The sequence below is a fragment of the Scaptodrosophila lebanonensis genome, unplaced genomic scaffold (genome assembly GCF_003285725.1).
Source record: "Scaptodrosophila lebanonensis strain 11010-0011.00,11010-0021.00 unplaced genomic scaffold, SlebRS2 tig00000138-arrow-arrow-pilon, whole genome shotgun sequence".
In the NCBI taxonomy this organism is placed as follows: domain Eukaryota; kingdom Metazoa; phylum Arthropoda; class Insecta; order Diptera; family Drosophilidae; genus Scaptodrosophila; species Scaptodrosophila lebanonensis.
Genome location: NW_022060587.1, coordinates 1,234,106 through 1,261,199, shown reverse-complemented (window position 1 = coordinate 1,261,199; position 27,094 = coordinate 1,234,106). Strand labels below are relative to the sequence as shown.

The window sequence follows — 27,094 nt, the reverse complement described above, 5'->3', positions numbered from 1 at the left end:
TGTAGTATCGATACCATGAGAGAAGTATCAGGCCGACAACTGTATCGAGCGACCATCGCTAAGAAGCGTACTTGTTTAGCAAACTGCTGCCGCGCGGTTGTGGTCGCCTGTTGCTGTTACTCTTTTATTGTTTGCTTAGCGCGTTTTTTTACGTTATGCGGAATCCGGCGGTCATGCGAAGGGCTGTGCAATTTTTTTTGAACTAATTAATGATTAAATGAAAATGATATACATAGTTTGTGCGTTCAACTAAAAAATGTTGTTAATTGTGGCAAAAGGCGGCACATTGGCAGAAGAATATGAAAAAACATTGCCAGCAACATCAATAATAACGACCACGACAGCAATAAGAAGAGCAAAAGAAGTGCGTGCAGCGGGAACGACGAGTGCCAAAAATAAGAAGACGAGCTAAAAATTAACGAATTCTGCTTTTGTATAGTTTTCGCTTATCTTGTACATACAAAAGGTGGAAGTAAATAAATCAAATAAAGATCAGAAAAAGGGCAAGCGGCGTGGCAGCCAAACCGGCAACTGAGCGCAAAATGTACACATGACAGCATCGAAGGTTCTTTATACAGCATCCTATGGTATCAATCGATGTCAAGTTCAAGTGCAGTTCGTTAGTTGCCCTACCAGTTAGTTGCCGCTCTGCTGCTTGCCTTTGTTTGAACATGCGTAGACCGTCCGCCTTGAGTCGTAATCATTACTTCGTCATTGGCCTGCTATTGGGTCTAGTGCTCAGCTGCTACATACCGCAGGACATTTGGGAACTAGTCCAGCAAGAGGAGTGTCCACAGGAGGCGGCCGAGAATCTGCTGATCGAACGGTTTGGCCAGGACGTTGAGCCGCATTTGAATTTAATTAACAAGCCGTTGGCTGCCAAAAAGCCGGTAAGCTTAATCCTTCCGCAGGTGAATTTTGCGTAATATCAAAATCCATTTGGTTATGCAAATAATACCAAGTGGGTTGGTCTTTCATCCAAGTAGTGCCCCATATATCAGTCAGGCGCTGATAGCAATTTATTGACCTTCTTGCTTATCGCATTTATTTCGCGGACGCTCAACAGGTAGTTGTTTTTGTTATTGCTTTGCATTTCTACTGCTCTTTGCTGTTCAGTTTCGTACTCATGCCATGAGTGTATCAACGTCAACAGCGCGCACACGTCACTTCTCACTTTCGACTTTACTTTTTGGACATTTTATGGGTTTTTCTTTTTCTTGCTAAATGTTGGTCATCGTATGTTTTCTGCATGTGGTGTACATTCATTTTTAAATGACATTGGGAGCGAACAGTAGCCGCGTGTTTCATCTACAAGGATCAAGCGAGGACCTTCAAAAATTTGATCCATATAAATACATACATATGTATGTATGTACGCATGTACATGTATATATGTATGTATGTATGGTTGTCAATAGAGCGCGAAAAGAGCGCAATGTAAAGTAAAGCAGCAGCAAACAAACAAACCAAACGCAAGGAATGGAAAAGGGGACAACTGCCTGACCACTTTGTAGCCGGATCTTACAAATTAAAAAATTATTCATTGCATCTTTAGCTATGTGTGTATATTCACCCGGCCGTTCCGGCTACAGCCACAATTGTAACGAAGGGCAGCAGTGCTTGGCTGCAGTTTTGAAGTCACTGAGCTGCGCTGCACAAATAAATAAAAACTGAACCACTTTTGCACATTTTTCGAGCATTATTACAAAAAAAAAGAAGGAAAACAAATACAAAACACACAAGGAAAGAGAAAAAGAAATCAGAAATGTAGAGGCGCGCGAATAAATTGAAACTGAATAAATAAACGCATTTAAGAATTATAAACCATAGCGAAATATAAATACACATGTGTGTATGTATGTATGTATGTACATATGTATACATATATTGTATGTATATACATATACATACATATGTATATAAGCAAAGTCTGCACATAGTATAATATTTTTGATCGCGGCACAAATTGCATGAAATAAGATTGATTGAATTGAATAAGAGTAAACGAAAATCTAAATGGCGCTAGTATATATATATATATATATATATATATATATATATATATATATATATATATATATATATATATATATTATATATATATATATATATATATATATATATATATATATATATATATATATACATATATGTATATTTGTATGTATGTATGTACCTACATACTTAGTTCGGAATCAAATTCTGTTTGAGCTCGCTATTCGAATTATACTTATGTACATACGTATTAAATCTAATCAGGGACACATACATACATACATATGTAAGTACTATGCGTTCACATTTTGACTAACCAGCAGAAATAGCTTCGTTTAACCTCGTTTTTGGACCTTTAAAGTTTAAACTGTTGCTTCGCACATACATATACATAGTTAGTATATCAATTATTCATTATTGCATTGCGGCCTCCACTTTTTCGCAGTTTCGTCGTTTTTCGCTAGCATATTCCTGACTGATCAGAATAGCGAGACGACTCGATATAACCACGTGTGTGGCTTTATGCAAACTAATCTCCGATTTAAAATCAAGCGCCTGCATTTAGCATATGTATATAAAAACAGACTGTCTTATTTGTCAAATGGGCTCTATAAGACTATTATAGATTATAACTGTCATAGGCATGATCGGCTATATTTTTTAAGCTGTCTCATCAAAATTTGATATCTTATGGTTTTATATAACGGGAAAAAATACAATATACTACTATATAATTATGAGCTTTAAGAGCGGTCGTCCGATTTTCCATTACTTTTTCGATCTGTTCACAACTTAGTTCTTAGTGCTAAACCCATTGTTATGTTTGTTATTTTAACCAAATTAATGTATTTTGTATAAGTTGTTTATACACTGTAACCGCAGAGTGTTGGTGTGTGTGTACATATGCATGTGAACCATAAAGTATACATATTCTTAATCAGTATGACGAAACAAGTTGATCTAGACATGACCGCTCATCTATCCGTCCGTCTTGGTGAACACCTGAATTTTGGAAATGCCAAAGCCCACATTGACCAAACTTGATGTCTTAATTCTCCTCATCCACGAGTTTCTTTTATCTTTCTGATCCCCCCCTTCATTGCCGCAGGATTTCTTCAATATTGCCCACAAGTAAAAACTGCCGGAAGGGTATTTCGTTGTCGGTCTTGCTGGACTGTATAATTCTCTCTTGCATAGTTATATTGTATGTTTTGCCAGAATGTTCATATAGTATGTACTTAGAAATGCAATTTTTGGGCCAAAGGTATTTCTTAAATTATCTTATCTAAAATATTAATAATCAACTCCATCCACCATCAAAAACTGATGACGCCAAAGCAGTACAACTACTCATACCAGTTTCTAGCGAATAAAAATAAATTAAGTACCATACTATGATTGCATAACAGAAAAAACATTTGTAGGCTAAACGTCCGATTATATGTATGCATCATTGTCATACTTTTGTGTTCAGTGAAAACTCTCTTAACGGACACCTCTTTTATCTGGACACTTTTTCTAAAACATTCGATTGGTGTATAAAGTATTCAATTATCCCCTTAAGCGGACACTCCTCTTAAACGGACACTCCCCTTAAGCGGACAGTCCCCTTGGGCGGACAAAAATTGGCCAACCGTGAGTGTCCGGCCAAGAGAGTTTTCACTGAATATCCTTGGGAAGGGTCAATTATTGCAAAGGTTATATATGTTTTAATTATTTTTTTTCGATATTTATAATAAACGGCAACATATTCTTGGATTTCGAAACTATGTATTTTGATACTTTATTAAAAAGAATAACAGTACTTGTACTTTTTTTATGTATTTAAGTAGTAGTAGGTAGCTTTATTTTTATATTCACTTTAATTATATTTACAAAACATTGCTTCATTTTATAGTTAAGCTAAAAAAAAATAAAGCTATATTTATTTGTTATCGACTTGGTTAAAAAACCGTCTGTCTTGTATTTAAGTATCAGGAGAATTTTGGTGCCGCTGAACCATGAGCTGTATGAACTATACAGCGACATTGATATAGTAAAAGGTATTTAGGCGAAGACTTATCAAAACCGACAACCGGTTGTCATGGGCACACAAGAAGTGTCATGGGAGCGATCGGTCCGAAATGGTTCCTATCCTCAGAAAATTGTATAAATGACATCGAACATGAAATTGATTGAGATATAACATACATACATACATATGTAGATTTTGTAAACAGAAAATTTACTAAATAATAGCAAATATAATGTCAATATGTATATCCCTTAGCTGGACACTCTGTCTGTTGTCAAAGGGGGAAGCAATGTCTGTGTTTTGTGTAACTAAGCACTTTATTTTATTTTGCAGTTGATCGCAAATTTTTTACAAGAATTGGAGCTTATTCGCCGATTTATTTTTGGCTGGCGGTGTATGGTGGGGTGGGATGGGGTGAGGTGAGGTGTGGTGGTGTAGGGGGATTGGGGAGTTTTTATAATTATTTGCATAACACGAGCCGTGCGTATGTCGGCATAAGCATTGCCAATCATTTTTTAAATATCGCTTTTTAATGACGTACACAATGTCTTAAAGCACTTGTGTTTTTAAGTGCGATGGAGTGGACTCGGACTGGCTGCCTTGTGTGTGTGTGTACAAGTATGTGTGTGTGTGTGTGTGTTTGTGCGCTTAATAATAACTATAGTTATTATTACGTATACGTAATACATTCGTATACTAAAAAGCACACACACATGTATATACATACTATACTATACACACGTACAGCGTCATAAATATGTATGTATAGTATAATGAACTCATATACATACATACAAATATACTTTTCGGTGTGTGCCGCACATGAAAATCAACCAAGAGCCATTTTTACATTCACTTAATAAAAAACAATAACTACGTTTACTTAACGCAAACGCTTTTGTGCCCGTCATTGTTGTTGTTGTTGTTGCAGTTGCTTTGGTTCAAGCAAACATAACATGTATGTAGAAGTGTGTATAAATATTCATGTACATATATGCATGTATGTATGCATGTGTATTGTAGACATTGCTAAGTGACGACGCTTAAGACTTAGCTTAGTTAGCAACGCATTTAGTTGTTGTTGTGCGGCAATTTAAGAGCAACTGAAAAGTGAAACCATAGGCCATTCGCACTTTGAACTCTGCCATAAGCTGGACTAACACACTCGTACACATGTATGTACATACATACGTACGTGCATATGTATGTATGTATGTAAAAACTTAGTCTGGGCTATGATTTTCGACATATGATTGGGTCATAATTTAATTAAAATTAATATTTGTAACTACTATCAATGTTTGAAAGTACTTCGATGCACACCCGTTATCTTTATATGTTGATATATCTTTGTGTACGGCATGAGCCCTAAAACCAAAACTCATGACAAGCGAATTTAACTTACCTTTACTTAATTATGTTTTGTAAGAACTAAAAGAAGTCGTGACTAAACCCATATGGCAGAGTATGACGAGTCCTTCTAAAAATTCCCTCTGTCTGTATAAATGTGGGGATCTCGGAAAGTATATATTTTCAGGGGCTACGTAAAATATTTGCTTCTTTTCTATATTAATTTTTCAATACCTTTCATTAATGTATTTAAAAAATATATAATATAATGATGGGGTTATTAACAACCAAACACTAGAGATGTCTGATGGGAGTAAAGTATAGAAAAGAAGATTTGTTAGTCGCGGAAATAGCATAATAAATTATTTATATACATATATTTATTTATTATTAATTCCTAGTGCAAAAGGAAAGATTCTTGTAAATTAATGCACTAGTCACAAAAATAAAATTTCCTTAGATATTAAAATTCAAGTGATTTGATTAGCCTACTTAACCTATTTTTATTTAATCAAGCTTTCACCATTTTCCTCCAGAAGTCTTTTAAAATGCACCAATTTTTATATGACCGAAAATCTCTGCCTACAGCTTTTATTGTTATTATTAAAAGAGACCCTTGTTATTCATCTTTTTTCATCAGTCATTCTTGGAATTTGTCCCAAAATGTGGCTGTTGGATATTATGTGACCTTATTTGTGTGTATCATCATGATAGGTCATCTATAAAGAATGTTTTACCCATAAATGTACTATCTGTTCATGCTCTGTCAGCGGCTGTTGTTGGTTTGCTCAGAAAAAGGGTCGTAAGCTCAATCAAGTATTTGGCGATATTTTACAACAATAAAGCTGACTTTTTGTGCCATAAGGAGCTGACAAAACAATGCACTGAAAGAGGAGAATCAACTCCAAAGAAGGCAATACTGTCCTCTTTTTAAAAGCTACATAAACCAAACATAATTTATAAATTTGGATCCAAATCGGTCAATTCCAAGAAAAGGTTTTAGCGAAACAATTCGCTCCAGTACTGCGCCCACAAACTGCAGCATCAAATTCGCTCTTCTTCTTCATATAACTCAGTGCCGGAAGTTTGTCTGGGTACAGGGTATTTTCTTGTCGGGCTTGCTCGACTGTAGCGTTCTCTATTGTTTGTATTATACTTGTATGGCGGGAACTGCTCATGTAGGGTTCTTTAAAATGGGGCATGTATGACTCCGGCATGTCATTCTAAAACTAGATCACATGCAATCGAAATTGTAGATTTTGCCAAAAATAATTTCTTGGATATGTTATGCCCAACTGTTTCTTAAAATGTGTTTTTTCTTTTTCTAGCGTGTTTCCTTTTCAATTATTTTTTGTTGCTGTGCTTTATGAAAATTTTACTTGGGAATAAATTTAACTTAAACTTAATGAGACGACCGATCACATATGTATGTATATGTACTTGTATGTACATATGCTTACCACGTGTACTGGGATTCATTGTACACGGAAGATCAAAACATGTCGTACCACAGTGGTCCCTTAGTCGCAAATGGAACTTATGATCTGTGCGTTGTCCGTAAAAGTTGCATAGTGGATTTCTTCTATTTTTTGTACTTTTCTCGACATTTGCAGATTTTAAATTAAAATATTAATTTGCTTATTATTTGTTTTTGAATATTTTTAATTTATAATTTGTACATTATAAAAATCGGGTTTGTACAACTATGTACATATGTATGTGTGACTGCTTGGATCTGAAGCTTGCCCTTTCCCGGACTCGATGTATGTAGGAGAACTTGCATACCAAGTTTTCTGACTTTACCTCTAATGTATCGAAGATCCTTATGTTCGTAGAGACAAACGGATATATATAAATAAATATATATTTATACTTTGTGGGGTCGTCTCTTCTTGGTTGCTACAAAAAACTGAACGAGTTCATAATATCCTTTTAGTCTTTAAGTCTTAAATCAAAATCGCTACACATCTATGCTAGTAAATAATACCTCTTTATTTACTTGGAGAGACGCACAATAGTCTCTCATTAATTCAATTTTTTTTATTAATATTGAAGCTGTTATGAAATGAATTTGGATTAAGCATCACTGTGTGCCCCAGTTATGTTAGAAGAATTTGACAAAACCACATGTGGTTTCTGTCATAAATTCATTTGAAAATTATAATTCGATGTTTTCGTATTTCTATTCACGTTTACGTATCTATTTTAAACTGCAATCACTTTCGTAAACACACATACACCACGAATGGCCTATTGTTTCTTTATCCGTGCACGCCACATGTGCATGATAATGCGTCAAAACTTTGCCAAAAGCTGCGAGGCGAAGCTGAATGATCAGATCAATATGGAACTTAAGGCTTGCCATCAGTACCTGGCCATGGTAAGCATTTCTGCAGTTTAGCTTACTCAGGCGACCACCAAGACCACCAATTTCACACCCACATCCTATTAGGCTTATCACTTCGACCGCGCCGATGTTAGCTCGCCGGGGATTTTCAACTTTTTTGTAAAGGCCAGCATGGAGGAGCGCGAGCATGCTGAACTGATAATGAAATACATGAACAAGCGCGGTGGGCTAATAAGGCTGAGCAGCGTGCCGGAGCCAGTGCCTTGCTATAAGGACGTGCTGCATGCCCTCAAGCATGCGCTTCAATTAGAATTGGAGGTTAATCAGGTGTGTGGTCCGAAGTCTGTGCCAAGTACTCTGCCTTGTAACTACTTGTATGATCCCTTTTGTTAGCATCTGCTTGATGTTCACGCTCTGGCTGGAAAGGAGAACGATCCCAACTTGTGTGACTTTATTGAGGCAAACTTTTTGCAGGAGCAAGTCGATGGACAGAAAATCCTGGCAGACTACATACGTCAACTGGAGCGCGCCCATATCGACTTGGGTGAATATCTGTTCGACAAGTACATGGGCTCGGGCATGCATGGGGCCAGTAATGAGAAAAACGGCCACTGAGTGTTGCTCAGACAAATGCGTTTTAAAAATTATCAGTGTCTACAAAAATCGTTAGTTTCCTGAACATTTCTAGTTTGCAGGAGTAATAAACAAATATCGATCGGTGGTAGCTGAAGTGCACCCACAAGTCAACCAAATACCGACTTTATTTGGGGGCAGTCTCGCTTAATTGGAAAGCGCGTCGCATTTCCGGCTAGAAACCCACATACTGATGCCCCAGTGCTTGCTCCACATCAGCACGGTCGCCGAGCGTCCCACCCGCAACTGAACTTAATTAATATTTACTGGGTAGAGATAACGCCGCCCACCTCTCAACCGAGCCAGCAAGAGTTGTTACCCGTGCCAGTTGCCTCGTGCATCAGCTGACAACGCCGCTATTGTTGCACTTGTTTCAATTAAGATTTCTCAAATCCAATGCTATTTGCAAGTGAGATCGGGCACTGTGAGCATTTAAGAGGCGTACTTGATTGCACCGATGTACCAGTACGAAATGGGATTCATTCTGTGCATCCCAACAGAACATAAAACACAAAAATGCAAATCAGCATTTGCATCGAACTCGTGCAAGTGTGACAATTTGTTCATAGGTATGAAAAGGAATGCTGCAAATATTTATATACAAGTACACTCGTATGTACTTATAACTGCAGCATTTTCCCTAACATAATTTTCCTACACAATTTTCCCTAACAATTGAACTACTTAAAGGGAAATTTGACACTTTAGAGATTGTAATTTTCATATTTCTGTTTCACTAAAAAGGAAGCATCTTCTCAGCTTCTTTATTATTGATTCTAAACTGTAATATAAATTTGCTTAAATTTTGAAATTCAACATTATTGTTGACGATTATGCTGTAAGAATTTTAAAGGATTCATTTGGTGGTGTACCCCCTCTGCAATGGCTACCTTTTTCCAAATGTATGCAAACATGCAAAATACTCTAGTTTCCATATACAAGTATGTTCACATACTATATACATAAATTACAAATATAAATATACAAAGTCTGTTCAAAAAAGGGCAATTTTGGATTTTTTTTAAAGAAAGTATTTATTTATTCATCAATATCCATCTTGTCCCCTTTAAAGTAGTCCTCGAAGCATTTCTGAAATGCGCTTTTCGGTATGGCTTCGGTATGTCCATCAGCTCGCTCTTCGATTCCGACTTTATCTCATAAATTCTGGCAAAACGCTCTACTTTCATCGGTCTCTTCTGCTTTGGGAATAGGAAAAAGTCGCAGGGAGCTAAATCTGGTTAATTTTCTTAATACATATTCTTTGATCCAATTTTTTTCAAAAGTCAAGAACTGAAGTACAAGTAGTACGAATTAAATTAAAATATGAACTCTTAAATATCCTGTACCTAAATCCACAAACAAAAATATATACAAATTGTAGCCTGTGTATCAGAAAAAATACTTAAACACAATCGGCTTACGACATAACGGATCCTGAATACCAAGTTTTGTTATTGGAGGTCTTATACTTTCTGAGATCCTTTCGTTCATACATATGGGCCTTTCTCACTCACATAGTTAAACATTTTTATAAATAATACGTATAAATACTTGCTATTACACCTAATTCTGTTTTTACACGGTTTTGATTTAACACGGGTTGAACTCATTCCGTTATCCATCATGTTAAGTTTCGTCATAATATTTTCAAACATAAAGGAAGTTATAGCCATAAGTGTAGTCTCTTTTGATGTAAATGTATTTTATTTAATTATTATTTAAATATTTTAAAAATTTGTTTTTGTTGGAGCGGGTACATGGCACTCTTGACTCGTAAGTTTTCGACTTAGTAATAATCTAGAAGGGTACCATTGGCTTTTGCAAGGCAAAACATGATTTTTCATTATTTCATGTATTTGTTTATCGTTTGTTTATTTGGCAAAAATTTCAGGTATTAGCTCCTCAGTATAATACTATTTGTATAAACTCTTCGCACTCATATGTCGCAGACTGTTTAATGGCATTTAAAGTCGGAGAACAGTCATAGTTAGAACAGAGCTGTTAGTTGGGATATAAGGAAATGCGCTTAGCTTTAGTAAACGCCCGTCCCCCTGCACCAACAACCTTTAACAATAGCCCCGTGTATACATGTTTATAATGTAATTCATATAATATCTACTATTTATGGCAACGTGCACAATAAGTTAGCACAGGCGCGGGCTAAGTTCAAGTATGAAACGCCAGCACTTGAGTCATTGGGTCATCTTGAAATAGAAAATGATTTGAAGTAAATTAGAAGTGGCTGGTAGGCACTAATTGGCGGGTATATGGTATGGATATATCGTTTAGTACACAGGTGGTATGGCTTGCGATAACGCTTTTTATTGATAATGGCAACGGTAGACCTTTACTGATTGAAGATATGCCGCTCCACTTTAGAACGTAACGTAATTAACGATAAATTGAATTACTGAACCTTTTAATAAGTATGCAGCACAGGTAACAGTAGTTACAGAAGTATCCAACCTTACGTAAAGATTACTGTTGGTGTTTTCAAATAGTGACTACCTTAGAAGCATTTAGTTTGAAGCTTCACAATAGTTAACGTTCCTTGGTGGATTGTTAAAATATAGAACAAATTATCCATATATTATGTTACATCTATATAGTCTAGAATATACTCTGTGACCATCGGCTCCTTCATGTCCAATACTTGTACTACAATATTGGATGGCAAAATTAAAGACCATCGCAGCAGTGATATTGCCAGAACTGGTAAGGAAAATCAACAAAATACTAAATGTTTTGGATGCGAGCTAGTAGACTTTCAAAGAGTAAGGTAAATCCTATATGTATTGACAAAAATTTGACATCAGAAAGGTAGGTGGGTGTTGCGATTTGTCATTTGGTGAAAAGAATGTTTCATTTCCACAATAAAATGTACCAACTTTGTTATCTGTACGGCCAAAAGCAACTAGTTGAAGATTAAATTGCTTCGCCATGCTGATTATTTCATGTTTTCTAACCGAAAAAAATGAGTAAGTGATAAAAGATTTGTCTGCAATACATTGGGGTTTACTATTGATAGTTATTTCGAGGACTATCACTTTATATATAATATATATCTTAACAATAGAATCTATTAGTTAGTTGATAGTTATTTCGAGGACTATCACTTTATATATAATATATATCTTAACAATAGAATCTATTACCTTGCAAAGGTGTATCGGGTAGGTAAGTAGAGTAGTTCGGTTACTTTTGGGACTACCCTCGTATACTACCTCGTATATAAAGCACATGTCTATATCTAGAGAGATAGTACTTAGTTATTATATGTACGTGTTATTGAACTTCCGTTGAGCTATTGCGTCACAAGGTAATGCGGTTCGGTGGGTTTCCATTGTTACTGGGTTCGGTCTCTTCTGAATTGGTTTAGGTATTAGTTTTTAAATTATACATACATATGTATGTATCCATCGTCATATTTATATACTTATATGCTCTTTCACATTAAATTTGCAATATTAAAAACAAACTAATCTTACCGCTCGATGATCGCGGATCTTAAATTAAACTTCATTATCTAAATCCACAAATGAAGTTTATTTCCGTCTTTCGAGTATTATTGTTTCTGATCATAAAAAATTAATTGCAAGGCGTTAAACAGAAAACCAAACAATACGGCACCCAACAAATCTTCGTGAAAATATTTGTATATTTCTTATGCCATACTATTGCTGCAAAAAATATATGTACTATATGTATGCGATCATATAGACGCGCGAGCAGACATACCGACATGGCTATATCGGTACAGGATACAAAAACGCTTCGCTTTAAGGAAAACCGCGCCAGAAACAACATTCAACCACAAAGGAAAACTAATGTCAAGAACAAAAAAGTAACAACAAAAGTTTAACTAAATTTGGTTTCAGAATTAAATTGATTAAATTAAAATGTAAAACAAGTGGAAATGCTAAAGAAGGGTTCCCAAACTTTGAAATATCTTTTACCTATGTGTAGAAAAATTAAATTAAAAATTAAAAATAAAAAATCAAAACTGTACCTTTTTCACTGTCAGGCTTGAATATTTATTTTCTAGATCGACTTAGTCTGGTGTACAAGTGTATTTCAAAAGTTACACCCCTTCCCTCCCCCGCTTTCCATAACTCTCGTAATTTCATCTTAATAGTCCATAAATGTAATTACTGCATTCATATACACTTTACGTGAGTTTTAATTTCGAACGATTTATTTTATTATTACAATTTTGTTAAAATTTCTATATAAACCTTACTTGTTAAATAATGGCATAGCAGAAGAAAAAATATAAGGAATAACGAAACCGATGCTTCCGCTTTCGTAATGGTCGTAGAAAATGGTTTCGCCCATAAATTTTCTTAGGATTAATTGATTTCGTGTAATTTAAAATAGCTATAAAATATGACAAATATATTAAGCCTGCAATTTAACTTATGTAGCTGCAGAATTATGAACAGTATTTTGTTGTGGGGGAAGGTGGGAAGAACCGAACGAATAAAATGTAAGGTTGCGTTAGCCAGATTCTTGTGCACCCCGCAATCTCCACTCTCTTCTCAACAGTCCTTAAAGTACAACGATTGGTTTTTAGCAGGCAGAAGGAGGCGTGTCAGACCCCAAAGTATGTATATTCTTGATCAGCATGACAAGTCGAAACCATCTAGCTCTGTCTGTCTCAGAGACTTTAAGAACTAGAGACACCAAATGTTGCACACAGCTATACAAGTTAGTTTCATTTATTTCATACACCCCCCACTGCCCCCGTATGTGGAATTTTCGGAAACGCCTTTCGTATAATCACCTATATCTCGTTGACTACAAGACCTAGCGACACCAAATTTTAGCCCAAAATGCCTTATATGAATACGCAGAAATGGGTATTTCAGAATTTCCCTCCAAGTATCTTCAGTTTATTGTTGCAGTTTCGTTCAATTTTCTTAATTTTAACATTTTTCTAATTTTTGTACACATACTAGGTACAGAATACTTCAAAGTCGGGGCAGTCGACATTTTCCACTTGTTTACATGCACAACCCTAATATACTCTTTTACCTTTACGGTACAGAGTATAAAACTTCAATTCACTTTACCTCTCTTATGCACTTTTAATGACATGCTTTAGTTGCTGTTATTGCTGGTAGGGCTCAAGCGGTTGTTGCACTAAAATGTACTGGGGAATACTTGTAATTGCACATTAATTCTATTTTTCAGAGACTATTCGATCTTTTAATTTTAACTAATGGGGGAAAATAGTGTAAGGTAGATATTAGTGATGTATGGCGATAAAATATATATGCGTGTCCGCATCTTTGAACGATACACCAATTGCTTCTAGATTTTGCTTCGTTTGCCAATTTAATATTTGTACGCTTAATTATCAGCGTACGTCTGGTGCACAAAGTGCTGGAGACCTAGAGTTTTGAAAATGGCACACTAAATATTCGCTTAACCAATGGCAAAACAATTTTTGCGCTAATTGGAAAATAATGTATGGCTGCGCTCTATGCGTACAAATTTCAGGGTTAATCCACTGTGTGCTTTGAACTCAAAAAAAAAAAAAAAAAAAAAATCGCTAGGTGCTGGAGAACTTGCTTAGATTAAATACAAGTCTTCCCCTGTCGATTGTACTATAGAGCAGCAACAGCTTGACCCATACCAGTAATAACAGCAATTAAATCACGTCATTAAAAGTGAATAAAGAAGTGAATTGAGTTATTTTTACTTTTGTTAAGAGTATTATAGGTGCAATCTGATGGTTGCCATATATAAAAATTCTCAATATATAATCAATACAATTAACCGATCAGAGACGATTTTTTCACTTGTGCTTTGCATCTACATACATATGTATTAAGATGCTTTAAAGGATTTTACACAGGGATCTTGGCTTATGTCCTTACAAGATTCGTATGGTGCAACAATTAGAGCCTCAGTCAGATCGTTCTGGTCGTGATTACAAAGAATTAGCAATTGTCAAAGGAAAACGCAATGATGATATACTTGTATTAGGCATATTATCTGTCGGTCCTCAAACATCATTACTCAAAAAGTAACAAAGAAATGGATTCATTTTCGAATTAAGGGTCTAATGGTACTTGAAACAACAGTTTAATACACATTTATATATATGTATATATATTTGTTCAATATTATTTTTGCCCCGATTGCCTAGTCAGACACAAGCTGCTTAACGTCCAAGCACTTCAACACCGACAAAATACTAACTGACAGCTGAACCTATTCAGCCATGATCTAAAGTGCCTGAGATAAGAATCACTCCAGCCATTATTAAGCTCCTAAGAAGTGTAACGTTGTTAATTGCTGACGACGAAGGTGTGTTCTCTTTTTTTTTTGACATGTTTCTTCGTATACGATAGACTCGGCTTAGAGGCTTTGCCAACTCTGTTAAGACGTTAGACGAGACTTTGATGTACGATTGAATGTACGCCAGAACTTGGTACTATAAAAGGTGGAATTGCTCAATTGAGAAAGGACAAGTTTATCAGGGCTGTTTCCGAATCCGATCAAATTAAATTAAAAGCAAGAGGTTTCAAATTGTTTTTGATATATGTAGATATTACCTAGATTCGAAAGAAGCTGCTTGTGTTTCCAAATTAAAATACGGATGACACAAACAACTCGTTTAAATGAACATTGTTAGTTGAAGGATAAAGAGAAAAGATCATGCAAGTGTAATAAAGAATCATATTTTGGACTTTTCATTGCTTTCGTAGCACGCTCGAATCTTTGTCTTACTCGAAGTGTTTAAGCCGAAAATATGAAATCGTCGGAGCTCTTAAAATTGTAATTTCAAGATAATGGTATCATAAACTTTGACCAAATCAATTATGTGGATAGAATTGTTCGGTTTACAAAACGACCGGTTTTTCATGGTAATTTTCTTGTACTTGTATTTTATTTCTAAAGCATGACTGCGAGACAAATAAAAAGAAGGAATTAAAGGGGGAAAACATTATACTTGTAGTGTTTCATTACGATAGCATAGTGAAGAAAAGGTTTCAAATTGTTTTGTTGCACACCTTTGTTTGCCAAGCCTTCTCTTTATGGATTTCTTGAAGCTTATCCCACATTAATCGCGTGTTTTGTTGCTCGTCTTGTTTATACTTGTAGGTAAAAAATGTCATACGACCACGTTACTACTCTGCGGAGCTGGGCATTCGCGAGAAGATCTTTATCGGCGTGATGACTTCACAAGAGCACATCAATAGTTATGCCACCGCCTTCAACCGCACTACTGCTCACCTGGTGAACAAAATCAAGTTCTTTATAAACGCGGATAGTGTGAAGACAAATTACAAATTAAAGAACATTGTCGGGTTTACGGACACGCGGGAAAGTCGGCGACCATTCCACATTATTAAGTACATTGCGGACAACTACCTGGACGACTATGATTACTTTCTCCTTGTGCCCGACAACGTGTATGTGGATGCGCGCAAGCTGAACACCCTTCTGTACCACATGAGCATTACATTTGATTTGTACATGGGCACACGGACTAGTAGCAGCAGCGACGATGCAGGGGCACCACAGATGGCGCCACTCAATGCCGACAGTAGAAATAGTGGCCAAAACGGGGAAGCTGCGGATTGGGACGCATCGGGTCCGCTCAGTGACCGCAATTACTGCGCACTGGAGGCGGGCATATTGCTGAGCAGCGGCGTAATACGAAAGATGCGCAACAACTTGGATTGGTGTGTTCGCATCGGCATCACCGGCGAGCATAGCGTGAATATTGGGCGATGTGTGAAGTATGCTAGCCATGTGGTCGGCTGCCAGGACAGTTTCCAGGTGAGTTATCAATTGGGAATGCAAACTATTATACCCTGTACATGCAATTTTCGAGAGTATATTAGGCTTGCGCGAGCTAAAAAATGTAACACCCGACTTTAGCTTCTCCACGTGTTTTTGGAAGTGGCACCTTTTCCTTACTGTCGAGCACTTCCGACACTAAAATACCCTGTACTCTCCACAAAAAAGGAAAATTAAAAAATAAAATTATTCAAAAAAAAATGAAGTTAATTATTTAAATTAAATAAAAACGGACTCGTAACCATTAACTGGAAGTGTTTGGCAAATTTGAGTCCAAAATTGCGAGAATTACGGAAGTTATGGATAATCATTAATTGTTGGAGAGAGGGGGTAGGGAAATTCCAAAATACACATTTTCTGCGTATTCACATGTTATTTTTGAAAATAAAAAAAAAACACAAACTCGTATCTTTGTGCAAAATTGGCTGTCTCCAGCTTTTATAGATTTCTGAGATCCAGGTGTTCATACGGACATACGGACAGAAAGACAGACAGACAGGGCTAGATCGATTCGTCTTGTCATGCTGATGAAGAATATATGTATATACTGTGTGGGGTCTGCCACGCCTCCTTCTGTGTGTTACATACATTCCCACAAAACTAGTATACCCTTTTACCCTTTGGGTACAGGGTATAAAAACTGCATAACACTCGAGTTATACTGCATCTATGCTGTCTTAGTATATTTAAGAGCTGGACTGTTTGTTGTGCACTCATTATTACTTTCTCTATACAGTTTTATTCAATAGAATAATTTACCTTCAGAAATTCGAAAGTGGTCCCGTAATAAAAAAAACTTACCAGAACATGCAGTGCAGGAAAACTTGACTTTGAGATAAGAAAACAATTGAAGCCATCAGTGCCGTCAGTTGCTTTAATTCCTTTCGTTAAACGTTCGGCCAACAGTCATTATAGTATGTACGAGGATGTGCGTGTTACACACAAGTTGATGGACATTCATTTATTTTCCAAGTGCGTGGCAGCAAACAATCTTTGAGCTGACCCTAAAAAGCAAGCAAGGTAATGACTGTAAGTACGCCTCGCAGCTAGTCAAAGATTGAACGTGCTAAGCTGACCAAGTCAGTCGTCTGACTTAAGTCCGATTGCATTCCTTTGGGGGAATTTGCAGAGTCCAATTGGTTATGGGGAGAATCCCCACCTTTATAATGTCAGTACAATGACTGAGTTTTAGTAAACTCACATATCTTTTGATATGTACTATACATGGTCTGTTCAAGAGAAAATAATGCATTTTTTTAAAGTATTTATTTATTCATATTCATTCCATAACTTCCTCGTATATCGCATATACAAAAACGAAATATTTTCAGCCCAATATTGGATATTGCGTTTATTCAAACCCACTTCATCGTCAAGTTAATTTGAATTCAAGTTTTATGCTCTATTTTAAACGGAATCCGTTCTAAGCAGAACTGTGAGTTTGTTCGGCTTTAGATAATGGAAAAAGCAACAGCAGGTAACCTTTGGATACCTTTACTCAAGATTAATATTGCACATTTACTAGTTATTTTAAAATATTTATACTCTTTCCCTAAAAGGTAAGAGAGTACAAATTCGTGCAAAGAATAATGTAACATGCAGAATGAGGCGTGGCAGTTTTTTTTTTTTGTTTTATCAACGGCGAGACAATTCTATTATATGCAGCCTCGTTGTTTTATTGCTGCCACAAGAACCGGGAATCAGTTAGGAAAACACTCGAGAGTTCCCATAGCTTATGTCTTTATTGTAATATCGTTACCAAATTTTGTATTTACCAGTTTTACATAGTGCCGAAGAAAGGAGGCGGGCACTATTCACTTAAGAATATACTTGTGTTGATTGTTTGTGACATTTTTGCTCCTTCACTTATAAAGCAGAGCATCAAGTTGGCCAGACCACTATCTCATCATACAAATTATATTAAATAACGATATTTCGTATAAACTCTTTTCATTTGTAATTGTTTTTATTTGATCGAAATTTCAAGGAAATACACCTTCGTAACTGCTTTAGCCATTTCTTTTGTTGGGGTGGTGGGGGTGCGGGAGGGCCTCCCGATCGCGATCATTAGCATTTCTTAAAGTTATGCTATTTATAACAATATTTCGCTTTCGGTATATACATACATACATACACACAAATGTTTGTATATATGTATGTATATGTATATGTATTCGTATTAACACGCATTCATTAAATATTGGCGGACGTATTTTAGCACGAGAAATGGAAACTGAATCGAAAAATGAGTCGGCGCCAATGCCAAGAAATTGATGAGCTGCGGTGGAGCTGTTTTGGTTAAGTTCCCATTTGTTTAGATTTACACTTGATGTTTATGCATAAAGAAACGGTCTGAATGACTTATGTTTGCTTAACGTGCCATACAATACACACTTACATATGAATGTATGAAAATGTTTTTGCATACATATGTATAATGTATCTTTTTATACTCTGTGTTTAAAACGTACAAGAGTATATTAGGTTCGGGGGAAGTGAAAAATGTAACCGGCAGAAGAAGGCGTGACAGACCCCACTAAGTGTATATGTTCTTGGTCAGCATGACATGGCGAATCGATCTAGCCCTGTCTATCTGTCCGTCCGTGCGTATAAACACCTGGATCTCAGAGACTATAAGAGGTAGAGACACCAAATTTTGTACACAGGTGCCAATGTACGAGTTTTTTTTTTTTTTTTAATGCACCTTTACTCTCCCCATAGGGGATTTTCCGTAAAGCCGTTGTGTACTCATCTATATCTCGGAGACCATGCCTTATATGAATACGCAGAGAATTTGTATCTTAGAATTTCCCTCCAGCTATTAGTGGTTTACCAAAACTCCCGTAATTCAGCAATTTTTGACTTATATTTAGTACAGAGTATTTCAAAGTCGGGGCACCCGACTCTGGCTTTTCCATTTGTTTTTCCTCAAGTGTAGTTGGCTAATTGGTGGAAGTTGCTGAGGCCTGTTGCAGCTTCAGTTCTCAGTACTGACTTTGTATACTCTATAGCCGAAGGATGAAAAGGGGCCGTATAAACGCAAAAATTTTCGATATTTATTTAGCTGCCAGCACGTAGTACATAGATAATAATATTATATATTATTACTGTACATATTAGTAGATTATTTATATATGTACATATTTGTTACTGTACACAAAGAGTGAAAGGGTAGAATAAAGTCTAAACGTCAAATGTTTGAACACGGCACAAGGAGGCGTAACAGAGCCCACATACAGATACAGATATGTACACGTATTTATGATCAGCATGACAAGACGAATCGATATTTATTCATATTTAAATCTTTTAATGTAGTTGAGGTATGTACTATATAGAGACCGCTAAGTCTTAGTTAAGTTAATGAAGATTCTTGTGTTCTATTTGAGAACTTATTCTAGAAATTAGGGTAGGAGTTGTTCTACTTTAGACATGGCCCTCTTTCCATCTATTAAAACTAATCTCTATAATAAATCGTCATAAAATTGCATATAGGCCTGTCATTTCTGCAAGTTTTATACAATATCATATTATGGAAATCGGCAGGATGGTACTGCAATATCATATAGTGTCTGTGCTTTTTTGTTGGCGATAATACAGCAGAACACAAGCGCGGAGAATACATTTAGGGCAAATGGCTTTTTAGAGCTACTAGAGGGGCCGCTTGGTACCTATTGAGCACAGTCCAATAGCCAATGCTCATGCTGTACTTAAGAATATAATTAGAATATGTAAAGCATCTATTAAACCATTATTGTAAAAGTATAGCCCATAGAACCTAAAGTAGTACTTCTATTCTAATTATGAGCGTGTAGGGTAGGAATAAGTCATCTACGCAAATGATTTGCAGTTGTCTAGTATTGGTTAGTACGCTAATGCTAATTAAATTATGTAACTGCTGTGTGGTCTTGGTCGGCGCTGAACTTTAGGTTTGGCTGGAAATCTTATGCGAATGGCAAATAGCAATGCTAAGTGCAAACTGAAGTCAACGACGACCGAAACTTAAGGGAGTTTTATTGTGTGACAAACTCAAGAGCTATGGCCATGTGTGCTTAAAATCTGTCACACATATGTTGGAGATTGGTGTGGGAACTGCATCTGCAAATGGCCGGGAAAGTATATACTTGTACATACTTGTACTCGGATTTGAAGTAGTCTGCAGCTAATTTTGCAGACGTTTGCTGCATAGTGGCTTTAAACCCCATGCTTTGCTAATTATTTCTACCAATGTCTTCTGCAGGGCATTAAACAGTACAGCTACTCCCTGAACAGACACGCACGCAACAACAAGGACTTTAGCGTGCTAGCCAAGGAGCAAGCGTTCCAGAATGCCACTACCGTTTATCCCGTGGCAGTACCTGAAGATTTCTATCGGCTGCACGCCTATTTCTCCAAGGTAAGCTGTGTGCTCAACTCTTTTTTTCACTAATCAACTAACGGCGCAATTTGTGTTTTCGAATGCAGCATCATCTGGAAATGGTGCAACAGCGCGGCTACGCCCTCGAGCATAAATCATACCGCATCGCCAATGGCAGCATATCTAACAACATTCTCGAAATACGGTGGCCACTTGGTGTGCCGCCGGCCAGTGCGCCCGAGACGCGCCACGACATACTCACATGGCAGCTGATCAACGGCACGCACAGCTTCCTGCCGAACGCAGAGCATGTGGTGGCGCCGCTTAGTCGCATCGACGCGCTTGATTTCGAAAAGGTCCTGGAGATCGCGCTCCAGTATGCAGCACAGAAACACCCCAAGTTGCAATACCACAGCCTTCATACAGCATACCGGAAGTTTGACTCAACGCGGGGTATGGACTATCAGTTGCATTTGAACTTTCACGGCCCGGCCCAAAATCGTCTGCTGCTAAAAAGCTTCGAGGTGATCAAGCCGCTGGGCCGCGTGGAGGTTGTGCCATCCCCCTATGTCACCGAGAGTACGCGCATAGCCATACTGGTACCTACCTTCGAGCACCAGGTGCTCGATTCGATCGAGTTCGTGGAACAGTATGAGCGCACTTGCATGCACAACCAGGACAACACCTTTCTTCTACTGGTGAGTACTCATTGATAGTCCTTTCCAAAAAAGAAGAAGGGATTTTGTTAAGACTCGAGCCATTTGAACTACTTATAAATAAGATACCATACTTATTTTCTTATTTTTTGCCAAAAGAGTAAGCAGACTCATATAGTTTCAAACATGTACTTACATAAGCGTTTTCTTTCAACATTCGCAAGACTATATCATCAGTTTTCCACTGTGGAACACTCAAAAGTACATGTTATGCACTATAACAGTCAATTATAACTTCATTTGAAGGATTTGTGATTATATACAAATATTATTTTGATTTACTCCAGTTCACAATGTAAAAGGGATCGGGATAATGTGTTTTTTTTTTACTCTTTAATCTTTATTTAAGATCTGTCCCTGTTGGACAATTATTGCATTTTATGATAACTTTCAAATTTTTGTACATCAATTCGAACCGAGAACTTAAGAACGAACTCACATTGTAGGATTCCTTCTAGCACGATAAACTATGCCAGGCCCCGAAAAAAAGTGTTATATTAAAATCGTTGTAAATGCCGAACCACTTTTTATATCCACAAGCGAATTAAACCGTAAAATCAACCAAAAAAAAAGCCCCAAAAAATACACCAACCCATAATAACGCAATTAATTTTAACAGCAATAAATTAAATTCGTCGATATACGATCTTCAGAATCCTTACCAGGTCCCAATTCGCAGTTTTCGAAAGTCATTCACACTGCCTACCTATGTATATATATTCTAAGCATACATATGTATATTAATGCAACCGCTTTAATTGAGCAGAATTTTGTCAATTATTTATCATATATCATTATTTAACATGCTAAACTAGAATCAATCAAAAATGGTTGATTTCAAAAAAAAAAGAATGCGTACACATTGCTAAAACTCTAGGCATGTCCGACCATCTGTCTGGATGAGCGCTTGAATTCCGCAAACGGTTTCATCCACAGCGATTAAAATTGGTATCTAGACTATGGTAGGCCCTGTGCAACACCAGCTTATGTTATTGTTCTGATATTACTCACGCAACCGATTTGCAGCTGCAATTTCAAACACTTTCCGCACCTAATCTGTTTGCAATTATTACCCATTATTTCTAAGAATTCGATATCAAAACAAGAATAAAAAGCTAAAACCGACTGGGCTCAACTCTTAAATACCCTGTATCCACTCCCACAAAAAGTACAGGTATACAAAAAATGTGTATAGCCTGTACCCAAAGAGTAAAAGGCTATACTAGTTTTGTGCGAATGTATGATAAGGACAGAAGGAGGCGTGGGAGACCCCACAAAGTATATATATTCTTGATCAGGGACAAGCTGAGTCGATATAGCCATGTCCGTGTGTCCGCCCGTCCGTCTGTCTGTATGAGCGCAAGGATCTCGGGAAATACAAGAGCTAGAATAGCCAAACTTGGTATCGAAGTTCCCCTAAGTACTAGGCAGGTCAAGTTTATTTTTTTATTTTGATACACCCGCCCACTCCCCCGCAATTCCTGTTTTTTTTTTTTTTTTTTATAAATTCCGTAATTCATGGAATTATGAAATCAATTTTGGTAGTTACATCCAGTTAGTGCTTATGTGTCCGTGTGCCAAGTTTCATCATGATAGGCCAATTCTGAAGAAAGTTATAGCCATAAATAAAATTGCTGCTCATGCGCTGCATGCAGCTCTGGCGGCAGCGCTGCCCGCAGCTGTTGTTGTTGCTGCTTTGGTTCAACTTTGTGCTGCATACATACACGCATGCATGAGCATGTGATGTAAATGAATGCTGTTAAAATTGAACATTAACATGTCTTCTAATTTAATTTAATTAATTAATTCAATTTCTTAAATTTAATTATTATTTTTTTTTTTACTTTTCCTTTTTGTGGAGAGTACAGGCTATTTTTCTGTCGGGCTTGCTCGACTGTAGCGTTCTCTCTTGTTTTTGTTTTCTAAATTAAATTATTTAATAAAATGCATGCAATAAACAAGAAAGGAATGCTAGAGTCGAGCTGGCTTAAATCTTAAATACCCTATAACCGCCACCACAAAAACAATTTTAAAAAAATATTTGAAAATTATTTTAAAGAAAATTTGATTTATTAAATAAATTAATTTAATTCAATTCAAAATATTCAATACATAACCACATAAGTACAGTTTCAACAGCAAATGTACATCAGAATCTATGCGTGTTCAATATACTCTTTGAGCAAAGGGTATAAAAATGGGTACAGGGTATAGAGTATACATATATGAGTGGAGCGTGCTTTACTCTGGCATTGGACACGTTTAAAATGATATAAATATCCAAGGGTATGTAATGTGTCGACTCATTATCGAGTGTCAAAAGGGTTGCCTTTAGTGAGGTTTAGTGGTTTTCGGTTGGGAAAACCTTGAATTTTGACAATTGACTAACTGATTAATTTTTTTTAGATCTTTCTATATCGCCTAAACTCGCCCAGCAAGGGTGAAGAAGATCCATTCAAGTCATTGAAAACGCTTGCCTTGGACCTCTCCTCCAAGTACAAAACGGATGGCTCGCGCATCGCTTGGGTCTCGGTGCGTCTGCCCGAACAACTAAGCGCTGATGTGGACGTTGATAAGCTGGTGCTGCACAATTCTATGTATGCGTCTCAGCAGCTGCTCAGTCTGGCCGTGACAGATCTGGCACTGCCCAAGATCGGTCTGGAGTCGCTCGTGCTTATAGGTACCCCTGGCATGAGCTTCAAGACGGATTTCCTCAACCGAGTGCGCATGAACACAATTCAAGGCTTTCAAGTGTATGCACCCATTGGCTTCCAAATGTATCCCTGCCGCTGGGCACACTTCTGCAAAGAGTGCGAAACATGCGACGTAAGCCAGAGTACCGGTTACTTTGATCGCCGCAACCATGACGTCATTGCGTTCTACAGCCGCGATTATGTGCAGGGTGAGTATCATGATCATCATTAGCGACATGATCACCATAAACAACTGACTCAAATATCATTTCAGCGCGCAAACTGTTGGACCCCCAGGGGCTGCCCATTGTTCGAAGCGATCTTGACATTGAGCTGCTCCTGACGGCACCTCAACGGCCGAGTGGTGTCAAGAGCATTCTGGACATGTTTGTGGCTGCTCAGCATAATGTGCATATTCTGCGCGGCGCGGAGCCAAACCTGCGTTTTGGGTTGGCCGTGCGAAACTATATTGAGCGTGCTGGTGATCTTCAAGAGCTGCAGCCGCCGGAGGAATGTGAAGACCAATGCATCCACCTGGCCTCCCGCAAGCAGATCGGCGATGCTATCATACGCTACGAAGACAGGACCATTGTGCACAAGTAGCGGACTTATGGTCGTTATCGTCTGTTTTGAATCAGTTCCTTTTAAACTCACAAACATACGCATACGTTTCCCTATGGGGAGCACGTATATATGTTTGTATCTGTGTGAGAGCGAGTGTGTGTGTAAGTGTGAAAGGGGACCCACTCGTACCATGGGTCTTGTTTCTTGTTATTGTAGATCACTTTAAAGTGAAACTTTTAATGCTCAATTGTCTCTTGGTGCCTGTGTGTGTGTTTAATAATTTAATCATAATACATACTATATACTATACATAGCTGCCAAATGCTTGCTTTAGTGCTAGGATTGTACAAACGAATATGTGCATAGATACATACATACATACCTATGTGTTTTTACAGTCGATGGGGGCCGGTAGCATTCGCTGGGCACTCCATCGCCGTTGTACGATTATAAGTATATACATATTTATGTATATGTATGTACATATATATGCATGTATGTAAAACAGCTTGCCGCAAATGTAAAGCGATATTCCTATACTTGTATTTTTACCAATTTAAGTTGACTCGTATTAAGATAAGTGTTATTCTATGTATGTAAATACATACTTATACCTAGTTGTGTTAGACATTAAAAAAAAGCGGCTGTATACCGGTTAAATAAGCTAACGGGTGACACCAATAAACAAAAATTGTAAAGGTACGTTCGCAATTGCAATTAAAGTCCCTCTTAATTGTCAAAGCGACCTACCTCTTCCCGGTAATTGTATAAAGGTATGTTCCATTTCTGTTTTTTTCCTTCTTTTTTTTCATCTGACGCCTTAGGGACTCCTTTGTAATGCGCACAAAATTAAGAACTTGCCGTTTGTGTTAAATGGAGACAAACCATCTTCGGCACACGTATAAGTAAATTGTTATACTTTTCTACACTTACATACCTATGACGTATAAATTTCATTCAAGTTATTAAACATCGAATATGTTTACGAGTTTTAATAAGAAGCCTGCCATTTTACTTGTGTGTACGCCTACATACATAAATATGCGTTTAACTTCCACGTATGAATGTATTCTCTTATTTATTATTTAATTTAAGGATTTCAATGTATATATTTATTTCATGAAAACTAAAAACTGAACACTTTGTTAACTGACAAATCAATTAAGCAGTGTCTCATAAATTTTCATAACATTTTTGATAACATTTCCCTACTCAAGCGATCGATCTGCAATTATATACAACCTTATATCCATGTACATAGGATTATATTTGACAAACATATATTAAATTGTTGATTCAAAAATATTCATATAAACATAAATGTGTTTGATTTTTTATTTAAAATATAATCTGTGTTGCTGCTGGCCTCTGAGGAAGCTCCTTCCTTATTGCTGCAGTAGAAAACTCAAATCGGCCTGAGGCGCATACTCCTCCGCAGCGCCATCTCTGTACGAACGAACGGGACAAATTTTATCATAAATTATGCATGTACATACATATGCATATGTTTATCTTGAAGCTACACTTACGCTTTAAACAGCTTGGCAGCGCGTGTACCCAAGAGCGTCGCCCGATCCCCCTGGATGCGGAGGAAATTGCTCTCGCGCAGTCCTAGAACCGGTCGCTTGTGGTAAGCGACAAATTCCTCGATGCGTTCGTCTCGCGTCTCGCCTTTATGATTGGTGTTCGCATCCGTCTCAAGGTAGTGAGGGTTAATATTAAACGGCACTAGCGCTAGCGCCTCGAAACTAGGCGGATAGGCGACAGGCATATCATTGGTCGTGTGAATAGAGCGCGTGGCCACATTGGTGCCAGCACTGCTGCCAACGTAGGGTAGACCGCGTTCCAGCACTAGCTCTCGTATAGGTTCAACTAAATTGAGCTCATAGAGCGTGCGTAGCAGGACGAATGTGTTGCCGCCGCCCACAAAGATTGCCTGTGCATCGCGCAATGCCTGCGCCTTATCGACTTTGTTGTGCAAGCCCTCGACGGCGTAGCCCCAAGGCTGCAAAGCGGAACGAACGGTCTCGGTGTACTTGTCATGGTTCCGTCCCGCGTAAGGAACGAAGAGCACAGTCTTCACGTTCTTGCTAAGATAATTAATTGGGTGGTTTTAAATCAACAGGCAGTCTTTTAACTTACGACTTAAAGAGATCTTCCAGCTGAGCCCGGGCGTGTTCCAGATAGCCGTACCCGTGCAGGCGAGATGAGGATAGAAGTAAAATATTACGAGCGCTCATATTCTTCAGAGACTTGGAAACAAAGTACACGGTCAATCTTTTTTTTTTGCTTCAGTTACCACGATACACCCACTTATCAGTAACATAGCAATCTCATCAAGAATGCATAGTCAGCTCTCAATGCAAGCAATGTAAGCAAATGTGTGTATATTCAAGTACAAACATCAGTATGTATGAACATACATATATACATACACACATACATTCAAGCGATAGTACTGCTGTAGATTATCAACCCGAGCAGATTTGCGGGGCTGTAAATGCTGTTGTAATTTTATTCTTCGGTTAGGGCCAAGTTTAACCGAGCCGAGCAAAATAACGTGACATAATTTTGTTGACCCTTAAATAATAAACGGCGTTTTTGTGTGTG

At 37.4% G+C, this 27,094-nt stretch overlaps 3 protein-coding genes across 5 annotated transcripts; 2 read left to right on the top strand and 1 right to left on the bottom strand.

The window, feature by feature from the left end:
* The first annotated feature begins 102 nt into the window (after positions 1 to 102).
* On the top strand, positions 103 to 25,789 carry LOC115629243 (chondroitin sulfate glucuronyltransferase). Of its 2 annotated transcripts, XM_030525659.1 has the most exons (6): positions 103 to 890; positions 15,453 to 16,133; positions 20,395 to 20,550; positions 20,619 to 21,209; positions 23,634 to 24,129; positions 24,195 to 25,789. In XM_030525659.1, exons 1-6 carry the CDS (start codon positions 585 to 587, stop codon positions 24,521 to 24,523), a joined length of 2,559 nt encoding a protein of 852 aa, XP_030381519.1. In that variant the 5' UTR covers positions 103 to 584; the 3' UTR covers positions 24,524 to 25,789. The 2 variants fall into 2 exon arrangements, with proteins under 2 accessions (XP_030381519.1, XP_030381520.1); XM_030525660.1 differs by lacking the exon at positions 15,453 to 16,133.
* Positions 7,605 to 8,458, top strand: LOC115629246 (ferritin heavy chain B). The gene is made up of 3 exons (XM_030525664.1): positions 7,605 to 7,739; positions 7,812 to 8,033; positions 8,100 to 8,458. The coding sequence occupies exons 1-3, from the start codon at positions 7,605 to 7,607 to the stop codon at positions 8,319 to 8,321; spliced, it is 579 nt and encodes a 192-aa protein (XP_030381524.1). The 3' UTR covers positions 8,322 to 8,458.
* On the bottom strand, positions 25,748 to 27,094 carry LOC115629244 (probable alpha-aspartyl dipeptidase). 2 transcript variants are annotated; one of them, XM_030525663.1, is made up of 4 exons: positions 26,928 to 27,094; positions 26,627 to 26,736; positions 26,014 to 26,574; positions 25,748 to 25,930 (listed from the first exon to the last, which is right to left on the bottom strand). In XM_030525663.1, exons 2-4 carry the CDS (start codon positions 26,722 to 26,724, stop codon positions 25,870 to 25,872), a joined length of 720 nt encoding a protein of 239 aa, XP_030381523.1. In that variant the 5' UTR covers positions 26,725 to 26,736; positions 26,928 to 27,094; the 3' UTR covers positions 25,748 to 25,869. The 2 variants fall into 2 exon arrangements, with proteins under 2 accessions (XP_030381523.1, XP_030381521.1); XM_030525661.1 differs by having other exon boundaries at positions 26,627 to 27,094.

What these genes read in the sequence shown, in the direction of transcription:
- LOC115629243 (XM_030525659.1), top strand. Translation starts at nt 585, where the DNA reads ATGGTATCAATCGATGTCAAGTTCAAGTGCAGTTCGTTAGTTGCCCTA. An exon ending in GCTGCCAGGACAGTTTCCAG is followed by an intron (nt 16,134 to 20,394) that starts GTGAGTTATCAA and finishes TGTCTTCTGCAG; the next exon opens with GGCATTAAACAGTACAGCTA. An exon ending in TGCACGCCTATTTCTCCAAG is followed by an intron (nt 20,551 to 20,618) that starts GTAAGCTGTGTG and finishes TTTCGAATGCAG; the next exon opens with CATCATCTGGAAATGGTGCA.
- LOC115629246 (XM_030525664.1), top strand. Translation starts at nt 7,605, where the DNA reads ATGGCCTATTGTTTCTTTATCCGTGCACGCCACATGTGCATGATAATG. An exon ending in GCCATCAGTACCTGGCCATG is followed by an intron (nt 7,740 to 7,811) that starts GTAAGCATTTCT and finishes ACATCCTATTAG; the next exon opens with GCTTATCACTTCGACCGCGC. An exon ending in TAGAATTGGAGGTTAATCAG is followed by an intron (nt 8,034 to 8,099) that starts GTGTGTGGTCCG and finishes CCCTTTTGTTAG; the next exon opens with CATCTGCTTGATGTTCACGC.
- LOC115629244 (XM_030525661.1), bottom strand. Translation starts at nt 26,724, where the DNA reads ATGAGCGCTCGTAATATTTTACTTCTATCCTCATCTCGCCTGCACGGG. An exon ending in CTGGAAGATCTCTTTAAGTC is followed by an intron (nt 26,575 to 26,626) that starts GTAAGTTAAAAG and finishes TAATTATCTTAG; the next exon opens with CAAGAACGTGAAGACTGTGC. An exon ending in GCTGCCAAGCTGTTTAAAGC is followed by an intron (nt 25,931 to 26,013) that starts GTAAGTGTAGCT and finishes TCGTTCGTACAG; the next exon opens with AGATGGCGCTGCGGAGGAGT.